Source organism: Anabrus simplex, chromosome 9 (genome assembly GCF_040414725.1).
Source record: "Anabrus simplex isolate iqAnaSimp1 chromosome 9, ASM4041472v1, whole genome shotgun sequence".
Taxonomy (NCBI): domain Eukaryota; kingdom Metazoa; phylum Arthropoda; class Insecta; order Orthoptera; family Tettigoniidae; genus Anabrus; species Anabrus simplex.
The window spans coordinates 69,766,306-69,778,512 of NC_090273.1; the positions used below are offsets into that span (position 1 = coordinate 69,766,306).

Sequence of the window (12,207 nt, forward strand, 5' to 3'; positions counted from 1 at the left end):
GAGGTTCTGGGAGGAGAAGAAGAAAATCCAAACCATGACAAAGCTGCCCATGACGTGATCCTATGAAACAAGAAGCAGAAGAAGAAGGTTGCCTAGTTGTACTTCCTCTTAAAAAATAATCTACACCACCACAACTACCACCACCTATATCTTGTTTGGATTAATTTGGATGCTCCTGTATGTAAATGGTATAGACTAACCATCTCCATACAGGCCATGAAAGCCATTGGAGGAGTGGAAGGTAAAGGCTCAGCTCTACGCTTGGTCACCTTTACTCTCAGGAATTAACCTGATACTAATTCTTGTAGGCTGAGTGAACCTCAGGGCCAAATGAAGTGGAAATAATCTTGTTTCTAATTTTTCAACACCCTGACAGGGAATCAAAACCAGGTCCTTCTGGGTGAAACAAGCATGCCTTTGCCGCTTTGTCTAGGCATCCCCGGTCAACAATATAGCCATGTTGAAGCATGGTATCCTGCGAGACGTGCAAGGATTTGTTTAGCACTTAGACTGATAGACTATATGTTGTACCCTCTATGCAAGTTCCTGGTTTACTCTCCTTATCTTAGTGGTCTTGACATTGTTCCCAGAAATATTTTCTCTTTTTCCTTTCAGTGCAAGAAGCCTAATGGTTTCTTCCCATTTCCTGGAGTGTGCTCTCACTACATCAAATGCCTTAGAGGTACTCCATTCTTGGAAAAATGCCCTGGTGACCAGGAATTCAATGCAGCAGTTGGTCAATGTGACACTGTGGCCAGGAAGCATCATTGCCTGCCTAATGTAAGTACTTCATGGACTTTCTCTCTCTCTCTCTCTGAAAACTACCTGTAGGTTGGTTGGCAGCAGCTCTGCATTCTTCTCTGCTTTTTTTTTTTTTTTTTTCAGTTTGCAATGTGATTTGCATTTCATATCATCCATGATATGTAACCATAGGTCACAAATGGATAATTGACATACTTTTTGATGTGATTGATGATGAAAGTGTTACGTTTCAATTTAATTTTAATACTTTACAAAACTGTTCAAAAGTGCAACCTCCTGCTGCAATACAAGCTCTGCATTGAGATACCACTGTCTATTCGTACATGTTCAAAAACTTCAGATGTGCTGTTGAGAGTAAACAGTTGCAAGCATCCAATTCAGTTAGAGTCCAATGCATGAGGTTCTTCAACTCATTTATTTAGCTTATGGCTAGTACATAACTCTACACACAAATATTAAAAAATATAACAAACAATATAACACCTTAAACAATCAACCAATCTCTAAAACAGTTCATAAACTTAAATCCAAGCTGTCCAACCATTGTACAACCCCGTCAGAAGCACACACAAACTCCTTCAGCTGACCGGAGTATGACCTCCTAGGACATTCGGTGACAATATGACGGATGGTCTGATTCCTCTCACCACAGTCGCACTCAGGGGAGAAGTGCATACCCCACATATGCAACAATGACCCGCATCGTCCATGGTTGGTACGGACTCTGTTGAGAAGAACCCAAGTTCTTCTGGGGAGATTAAAACCAGGTGGTGGGTGTTGGCGACTAAAGAGACTAGTTCAACTTGTATTTCCTTCTGGCATTGTGTTGGCTCTCCTACAGAATTCCTAACTACTGAAGTTCACGTCATTTCAACCTTAGTTTCGTCGCCATGCGCCTTTTAACTGGTTCAGTTTGACTCGTACTATTCAATAAACTCTATTTCAACTTTTGTTTTGCTCAATTTAAGAACTCCATAGTCAATAATTAATCCACGCTTCACGCATTGACATATATATTACGATCCACTATATCTATACCTTTTTACTTTAACAACCTCATGTTTGTTTTAACCTTACAGACTACCATCGTTCAATGTATTCCACTACAAATACTTGCTGTTAATCTGTACATATTGTTACAATTTCAAGTCTAATGTTATCATTTTACTTTTTATTATGGCATTGTCACTCTTTTAACAATTTTTATCATTCAACTCAGGGCCCTGACCTAATCTTTGTAAATTAAGGCTGATGATGTTCGCTATGTCGAACGAAACATGTTCCTTTATTTAAGACACCTCATGATTATTTTATAATTCAATGAGTAATGTATTGTATTGAGTAGGTGGTTGTTATTAAAAGGATTTTATAATTTTAATAAAGAGGGTCTGCCATTCATCTGGAGCTGAGTTGGTCCACTCCAATTGCCATTCATCAGAACCGTTAAAGTTCCTATGGATGAGTTCTCTTGCAGTCTGAATGGGCAGAGATCTTGACTTCAGACGTCCATACCTGACAACCATGTCTTCATGAATGGGAAGACTTGGGTTCATTGTTATCTTCCTGAATTTGCAAATTAGGTTATTTTGTCTGCGAATCCTTGGAGGTGTTATGTGGCTCAAGACTGGCAACCAGAAAAGAGGAGTAGAACTGACTGCGCCGCTGACAATGCGCATCGTCTGATTCAGAACAACATCAATATTCTTAACATAAGGGCTATTCAGCCGAACAGAAGAAGAATACTCGGCTGTAGAGTATACCAGTCCCAGTGCTGACGACCTAAGAGTGGATGCTGATGCTCCCCATGTAGAACCTGCAAGTTTCTGAATGATATTGTTCCTGGTCTTCAGTTCTTCAACTACCCCACGCAAAAGGAGGTCCAAGCAGGAAAAGGTCAGGAAAATGAACTTGCAGCATGAGGCCACACTTTTTCAGTTTTGTAAAGGATTACAATTTTTAAATGATATGCAGTAATTTCATTATCAGTCACATCAAAGAATACCTCAATTATCATTTCTCTTAAATGCTGGAAAGTGGTTTATCATCTATTGCCTGAGGGCACATTTATATTTATTGAAAATGTGTACTTCATCAGAAGAGATCGTAAGCGCACGTTTGAACTTTACAATGTCTACTGTTTTTTTTTTTTTTTTTTTTTTTTGCTAGTTGCTTTACGTCGCACCGACACAGATAGGTCTTATGGTGACGATGGGACGGGAAAGGGCTAGGAGTGTGAAGGAAGCAGCCGTGGCCTTAATTAAGGTACAGCCCCAGCATTTGTCTGGTGTGAAAATGGGAAACCACGGAAAACCATTTTCAGGGCTGCCGACAGTGGGGTTCGAACCTACTATCTCCCGAATACTGGATACTGGCCGCACTTAAGCGACTTCAGCTATCGAGCTCGGTTCTACTGGGTTTAGGTCCATCGTTAACTCCACACAGCATTGCAGCACCCTTTCCCATTTCATCATATCCAGGGTTCTTTGAAAGTACAGTGCCCATCTTCATTTTTGTTACATTTGTTCCACAGTGTTATTCACACGTTTGAAATTTTCAGAAAGTGACAGATGTGAGTTTATGGAACTTTTTGAGTGCTTTTGTGATGCATGAAAACTTTTCTTGAATGTAACTTAAGTCATTCCTCACACTTGTGTCACAGACAACTGTTTTCACACTGTTGATGAATGGGATTTCCCGAGTTGCAAAACTATGGGATGGACACAGTCTGTCAATTTAACACTTTTTAGCCAAATATGGATTACAGTATATTGATTTTAATGACTAAGAATATAAAATCACAATTATAAGCCTGGATTTCCACCTAATCAATACTTGATTTATTTTGATGCATCTAATACATTTAGCCTGCCAGTGTACAACTTTTGAGGAGGTAGAACTCACTCTTGACAGCGCTCTGAAGGAATTAGGCATATATTACAAGGCTAACCACCTAAAGCCGAATCCGTCAAAATCTCTGCTTTGTGCTTTCCACCTCAAAAACAGAGAGGCATCAAGGAAATTACATGTCTCCTGGAATGGAACCCTCTTGGAACATTCTTTCACCCCAAAGTACCTAGGGGTAATGCTGGACCACTCTCTCACTTTCAGAAAACACTGTTCCAACATCAAACATAAAGTCAGTGCCAGAAACAACATCCTGAGGAAGCTGAGAGGTACAAACTGGGGTGCAAAGGCACAAGTTCTTAGAACCACTGCATTGGCTCTGTGTTACTCTGCTGCAGAATACGCATCCCCTGTGTGGTATAGATCATCCCATGCCAAGACTGTGGACCCCGCCCTGAATGAAGCTTGTAGATTAATCCCAGGATGCCTGAAACCTACCCCCGTTGAGAAGCTACACTGTTTTGCTGGCATTGCACCTCCAAGTATTTGTCGAGAAATCGCTGCTGATCAAGAACGACTGAAGGTTGAGAACGTTGAAGCTCACCTGCTGTTTGGTCATCATCAATCTCAATCTAGGCTGAAATCCAGGGAAAGTTTCCTTCAGACATCGAAGCCCTTGAAAGGACCACCAGATAATGCAAGACTTTTCTTGTGGAAATCTAAGCAGCAAGAATGGATGGAGCCGGGTGAACATCTTCCGGCTAGTTACAATGAAGACTGGAGTGTTTGGAGGTCCCTTAACCGATTAAGAAGTGGTGTCGGCAGGGCTAAGTCCTCACTTAACTTATGGGGCTTCACATCAGAGGACAGCAAGTGCGACTGCGGTGAAGAACAAACAGTAATCCACATGTATAAATGTCCTCTCTGCCCATTTTCATGTTCAGAGCAAGATTTAATGCTTGCTGATGACAATGCCATAGGTGTGGCTCAGTTTTGGAAAAACACCATCTAGATGTATAGTAAATTTGGTCAATTTTCCTTTGTTTGTCCATTTTTGTAAGTTTTGTAAATAGTCTAATTATCACTTTATTTTAACTGTATGATTAAGTATGCTTCTGATACAAGTAAATAAATAAATTTAGCCATACTGGTTTCGGCCTCTATTAGAGGCCATCTTCATCTACTGAAGAACCTTAATTTGATAAAACAACATACAATAATGTTTAAACACTACTTATTTCTAAGTTTAAATAATACAATTTGTGATAAAACTTGATCAAACTGGAGTAATAAAGGTCTAAAATTATGTCTAAAAGTTTATTAGTGATGTGTGACTGGTATGGCCTTGATGCCCCATTCATAAATGCTCGATGAATTGTATATTTCTATATTAAAACAAGTACGTATTTTGGCATGTCTTGAAGGAAGCAAACTTTGGTAAAATGAGCAAATGAGTAAAAATCTTATCACTAAAATAAACTACGAAGAATATGGAACATATGTGCTAAACTCCAAAATATGGAAAAGTATGGAAAATAAAAATGGAGTTTTTCAACTCCACACATCATTATTCATAAAGATAACACAAAATATAATTAATGTTAGTTTCCTAAATAGATATGTATATATGTAGAAATCTTTCCCTGGTTATGATACATCATTATTAAGTCACAGAGTGAAAGGAACAAAAAACAAACACATATCATAGGACGAACACAATGGCAGGTCAGTATGAAGAGGGAGCAACAGAAATAGGGGATTAGGACTAATATGAAAACACAAAAGGACCAGGACAATCTCCACATCTTCAAAGAGATTGGCTCCCTCCTCATCAATCCTAATTCTTCTGCATCCGTCTCTTCTCAGCCCCACCTGGTTCCTGTTTTCATCTGTCATAAGTACGCCATCCTACTCATAACCCAGCACTTGTAAAACCTTCAGTTATTATGTTTAATATGTTTTAATTATCTTTTATTAAAAGCTAAGTACGACTATACCCTGTAAATATGTATTGTGAATACGTCTAACTTCAAAATCTGTGTCGTCGAAAACTGTAGAAAACTCTGTAATTTTTGTATATTGGGTATAATCCACTATCATTGTGATAAATATGGAGGTTTATGGAAACTTACTGTAATGATTTATTATACAGATAGATGTAGAAATACTAGGAATTTTATAGATTTTGTCACTGTGTGTTTATAAACTGTAATCGAACATTTGAGTTTGATCTACTCCAATCGAGAGGCTGCTCGATCAATTGTTCCTTGTATGTTTGGATGTGTTCTATTTAGAGTGTTGCAAGAACATTTCCAGAAGTCAATGTTTCTAGACTGTTTGTCGAACAGTATATATGCCGAACTGATAGGCGGAGAAGTCAGACAGTGGGAGTTTGAGAGTGTACACTATGGGTTAGAGTGAGTGTTACAGTGAGCTGAGAAGTTTGTTGATATCTGATCTTGTCAGAATTGACTTGAGTGAGAGGGTAGTCACCTTGTGATTGTAAAGTGAATAATCATTGTGTGACCACCGGTATGTATTTTTCAAAATTGATTGTGTGATGGTAAAGTGAATAATCAGTGTGAGAACTTATTGATACCTGTACTAACAGAATTGACAGTAAATTGCTTCAGTGTGTTTCCCTTGTGTTGTGTATAATTAGGTGTTGTTAAGGAATATACCTAGTGGCAATAATGTAGTTTTATGTAAGGAAGTGGATGTATCTCATGTGATATTTATTTACACTAAAATAAAATCTAATTGAGAACGGTACATCAGGAGGGCGGATATCAACGCTCATTATGGGCCATCCTGACAGGTCTTCAATATTTATGTGAGATAAGTGTAGATTAAGAAGAAAGTCGGGCAAGTACAAGAAAAGGGAAATAGAATGGCGTATGGCTTTTAGTGCCGAGAGTGTCCGAGGACATGTTTGGCTCGCGAGGTGCAGGTCTTTTGATTTGAGGCCTGTAGGTGGCCTGAACGTCATGATGAGGATGAAATAATGATGAAGACAACACATGCACCCAGCCCCCGTGCCAGGGGAATTAACCAGTGATGGTTAAAATTTCCGACCCTGCTGGGAATTGAACCCAGGACCCCTGTGACGAAAGACCAGAATGCTAATGATTTAGCCATGGAGCTGGACACAAGAAAAGTGAAGACACATAAGACAAAGATGAATATAGGTGGTATAAGTTTAGGAACATAGAAGAAACACAAAAGGAGAAAAAGGATCAAGATGGTATTGATGATGACTGTGTATGAAGATGTGGATATAGTTCTTGTCCTTTTGGGTTTCCATGTTTGTCCTAATCTGATATTTCTGTTGCTCCCACACTGGCCTGCCATTGTGTTCATCCTGTTATATGTGTTCCTTTCTTATTCCTTTTCCTCTCTGCCTTAATTTAACACTTGTTTGTTCCTTTCCCATACTTATGTAAGGATTTCACAAGTTAATATACAAAGTGGTCAGAAACAACGTGAACTGGGTATATCAGCGTTAAGAGGGTTGATCATGCTAGTAAAAATTATTTTGATATCTTGCACTGTTGTCATTTTATAAGCTGCTAAGTTAGCCAATCACATCACTTCACGGGCAGATTCAAATCAGCTTTGCGAAGCGTGTTGCTAAATCTGTACACAGTTTAATACTGGCATGAAATCACCAGTTGAAGCATAAAACTGCCCCAGGGGAGAAGTCTGGATACAGACCTTCGAGCTGACAGGATCGTGCACCAAAGCAAGTAAGCTACAGTGACACTGACTGTGTTTTCGTGTTTGATGCTGATTTCTCGGCATGGCTCTCATGTGGGGATTTAGCAACAGTGCCATCCAAAGCCCATTTGAATTCTTCCATGAAGTGATCTGGTTGGTTAACTTCAACAGTTGATAAAATGACAATAGTGGAAAATATCAAATTATTTCTTTCTAATTATTTATCAGCATGACCAACCCTCTAATGCTCATATACAGTACCTGGTTTATGTTGTTCTTGACCACCCTGTATACAGGGTCTCTCTTATACACCCAGACCGAGCGTACGGTGTTTGTACTCTGTGCTACAACAGCTGCCTCAGCCCAAATTATATCGCGCACAATCACCCTGCTTTAAGAGTGTATACAATCTCATATGAAATCTTACCTTATTAAAAAATGAAATGGCGTATGGCTTTTAGTGCCGGGAGTGTCCGAGGACAAGTTCGGCTTGCCAGATGTAGGTCTTTTGATTAGACACCCGTAGGCGACCTGCGTGTCATGATGAGGATGAAATGATGATGAAGACAACACATACACCCAGCCCCCGTGCCAGCGAAATTAACCAATTGTGGTTAAAATTCCCGACCCTGCTGGGAATCGAACCCGGGACCCCTGAGACCGAAGGCCAGCATGCTAACCATTTAGCCATGGAACCTTATAAAAGATGCTGGAAGTATCATCCTTCATAATGAGGGACTTCATAAACACCAATAACGAGGGTTGTGACTGTTCACACGACCATTAAGATGAAACCAGGCCTCATCCGAAAAGAACACAAGCTGTGGGTCAAATAAACGATCATTGAATGATGCAAGATACCACTCACAATATCTCACTCTTGTGGCTGGATCAAGAGGTTTGGGCCTGTGTAAACCTGTACGGTTTGATGTGTAACAGCTTTGTAGCACTGTGTGCAGAAGAAACTGAAACTGCTACTTGTGCTAATTTTGAGAGTGATTTATTCAGTGACCATTCAAGAGTTGCACCAATGTCATCTAGCTTTTCCTCTGTTGAAAGTGTAAGCTATAAATTTCATTTTTGTTCCGTATGGAAGTGCAATTATATACATGGCCTGCCTGCTTCTTCCAGCAAGTCAGTGCTTGTTCTACATCAGAAATTACAGATTACTTTTTTACCTGAGGTCCTAAGGCAGCTTAAAGACATCATATTGTGACAAGATCATCATAACCTTAATTTTATATATTACATATATATTTAAATGTTAAAATTATTCCTACAACATTGTCTTTGTCTGGTATACATATGTTTTCATTATCACATAATCTATATATTTAAAAAATTTATGAAAACTAAAGTCAGTCAGTCCGGCCATTCTATCCAGTCGATTTCCTTCATTCTTTTCTTAAATGAAACATATTCATGCACAGATTTGTCATCAGGTACTAAAAATCACTTAAATTCCGCCTTCCTCGAATTATTTGATTTTTCAATTTTTTGTCTCTTTGAAGCAATCATATCTTTGGTTCTAATTGAGGTACAGAGTTTGTTTTGACCTAAGAACACTCAGTGGATCAAACGCTTTCATTTCAGCTCTTAACTATTCAAATTGGTTGATTCTGAGGAACGTTATGAGTGCACATTCAATATGATGTCTCATTTCTTCAACATTTTTTCACATTGAAGCAATCATACCTTTCGTTCTATTTGAGGTACGCAGTTCGCTTTGGTCTACGGACACTCAGTGGATCAAGCGCTTTCTTTTGAAGTAATAACTACTTAAATTGGTAGATTCTGAGAAAAGTTATGAGTACATTTGTGTCCATGACTAAGATCTTTGAAGGACTTTTTAACAGTTCGGCGCGTAGTGTTGTTCCAAGGAACGTTTAATTCAATTTCTTTATGTGATGTATTTTCAAGTGTTTTGTTGACATAATATTACATTCTATTACTACAGCAGATCATGTGCTTTATTTCATTAACTCGAAACTTTGCAAATACATCCGTGAGGATAGTAACTAACAACACCATACTTTGTACATTGCGGGCGGAGCCAGCGGGAAACTGCTAGTTAGTTTAATTTTTATTTGGCTGAAGATGGCTATGAAGGGGCTGAACTAGTCCCAAGATTTATGTAATTTCATTTACTTGATATACTGTATTGAAAAGGTGGACCCTCTTGTCAATTTATTCTGTTAAAACTGTTCGTGTGCATGCATGTTTTTATTGAGCACTGAGCCAGTAGTTTCGAATTTACTTACAATTACATGAATCTGTGCTCATGAAGGTGGACTTCACCAGCAAATTACTGAACAAATGCATCACGTACCCATGAAGCTGGTTCATACTTAAAATAAATTTCACATATGAAAATACGGTGTTGCAATGATAACAATCTCACCATGTTAACAGCTGAGATTCAGACTGGATACTGATGCTAGGTCAAACATGTGCACACTCCTTACAAGGTCAAGAAGTATGCACGCGCCTCCCGTACAGCTGGTTACATCTCAGAGAATAGAAACACCGCTGGATGGTCTGGGTTTAGAAGAAAGACCCTGTATATATTCTTCCTCTTATTTTGTTTTGGTCGACTATGGACCACGTCAATTCAAATTCAGCTTCATCTGTTTCTGAGCTTTAATCCTTGTCCAGTTCTCCTTCATCCTTTCACTCTGCAATCTCCTCCTTTAATTTGTCCATGGTGCTTGGGTACGGGATCTAACTTTTACTTGAAACCTTTTCGTGGTCTTGATCCTCGACTTGTAAGCATCCCTGTTGCTGATTTCCGTTCCTTGTTTTCCCATTTCTTCCAGGTCCCTCTTCACCTCCTGGTACCAGCACACTGTAGTTTTCCTGATCTCAAAAATTCTTATCTCATTGATCAGTCTTCCCAGGTTCATTCTGTAGATACATTATGTGATCAAAAGTATCCGGACACCCGGCTGAACATGATGTACAAGTTTGTGGCACCCTCCATCGCTAATGCTGGAATTCAATATGGTGTTGGCCCACCCTTAGCCTTGATGACAGCTTCCATTCTCGCAGGCATACGTTCAGTCAGGTGCTGGAAGGTTGCTTAGGGAATGGCAGGTCATTCTTCATGGAGTGCTGCACCGAGGAGAGGTAGTGGTGTCGGTCGGTGAGGCCTGGCATGAAGTCGGCATTCCAAAACATCCCAAAGGTGTTCTATAGGATTCAGGTTAGGACTCTGTGCAGGTCAGTCCATTACAGGGATGTTATTGTTGTGTAACCACTCCGCCCCAGGCCATGCATTATGAACAGGTGCTTGATCGTGTTGAAAGATGCAATCGCCATCCCCGAAGTGCTCTTCAACAGTGGGAAGCAAGAAGGTGCCTAAAACATCAATGTAGGCCTGTGCTGTAATAGTGCCATGCAAAACAACAAAAATCATGAAAAGCACGACCACACCATAACATGCCTCCAACTTTTACTGTTGGCACTACACTCGCTGGCAGATGACGTTCACCAGGCATTCACCATAAAACACACCCTGCCATTGGATCACCACATCGTGTACTGTGATTTGTCACTCCACACAATGTTTTTCCACTGTACAGTTGTCCAATGTTTACACTCCTTACACCAAGCAAGGCGTCGTTTGGCATTGACTTGCGTGATGTGCGGCTTATGGCAGCTGCTTGACCATGCATCGGATCACCACATCGTGTACTGTGATTTGTCACTCCACGCAATGTTTTTCCACTGTACAGTTGTCCAATGTTTACACTCCTTACACCAAGCGAGGCGTCGTTTGGCATTGACTTGCGTGATGTGCGGCTTATGGCAGCTGCTTGACCATGAAATCCAAGTTTTCTCACCTCCCGCTGAATTGTCATAGTACTTGGAGTGGATCCTGATGCAGTATGGAATTCCTGTGTGATGGTCTGGATAGATGCCTGCCTATTACACTTGACGACCCTCTTCAACTGTCGGCGGTCTCTATCAATCAACAGACAAGGTCGGCCTGTACGCTTTCATGCTGTACGTGTCCCTTCGCGTTTCCACTTCGCTATCACATCAGAAACAGTAGACCTAGGGATGTTTAGGGGTGTGGAAATCTCGCATACAGACTTCTGACACAAGTGACACCCAATCACGTGACCACGTTCGAAGTCCGTGAGTTCTACAGAGCGCTCTATTCTGCTCTCTCACGATGTCTAATGACTGCTGAGGTTGCTGATATGGAGTACCTGGCAGTAGGTGGCAGCACAATACACCTAAGATGAAAATCGTATGTTTTTGGGGGTGTCTGGATACTTTTGATCACATAGTGTATGTCCGAAGAACATGGCTCTCCTCTTCTGGATGGTATCTGAGATCTTTTCCACCTTGAGATATAATTTTTGGTTTCCTTTCTTTCTGTATGCCAACGGCCATAGCCATGTTGAAACACCGGATCCCGTGAGATCTACGAAGTTAAGCAACATTGGGCGTGGTCAGGAGTTGGATGGGTTGCCACGCGCTGTTGGTGGGGGGTAAGGGAATGGAGGAGCGGAAAGGAACTGGCCACCCTACCGCACGTAAACTCCGGCTCAGGAACACCTCTGCGGAGGTCCGGACCTGCCTTTGGGCAGAATAACCCTTACCTTACCTTTCTGTGTGATCTATCCTCTGTTCGTTGGGGTCCCAGTATCTTCCTCAGAATATTTCTCTCCAGTAGTTCCAACTTCTTGACCAATCCTGTTTTAATCAGGTTCAAACTTTCAGCTGCATAAAAAGCCGGTAGTGTCTGAGTTTTGCATTGATCAAAATATTCTTCTTATTGTAAATGTTCGTAGTTAGTTTATGTGCCAAGTTCATCTTGTTGATTCTCGATAACAGTGCCTCTCTTTCTGACAGGTCTATCCACTCCCCCAGATA

At 40.4% G+C, this 12,207-nt stretch overlaps 1 protein-coding gene across 1 annotated transcript in view; it reads left to right on the forward strand.

Moving 5' to 3' along the window:
* LOC136880865 (uncharacterized) overlaps positions 1-2,681 on the forward strand; it is a 117,907-nt gene extending 115,226 nt beyond the window's left edge. The window contains exons 11-12 of the mRNA XM_068229154.1: positions 616-780; positions 2,613-2,681. Coding sequence (XP_068085255.1) covers positions 616-780; positions 2,613-2,681 — 234 coding nt within the window. The remainder of the gene's footprint in view (positions 1-615; positions 781-2,612) is intronic.
* Positions 2,682-12,207: the final 9,526 nt, after the last annotated feature.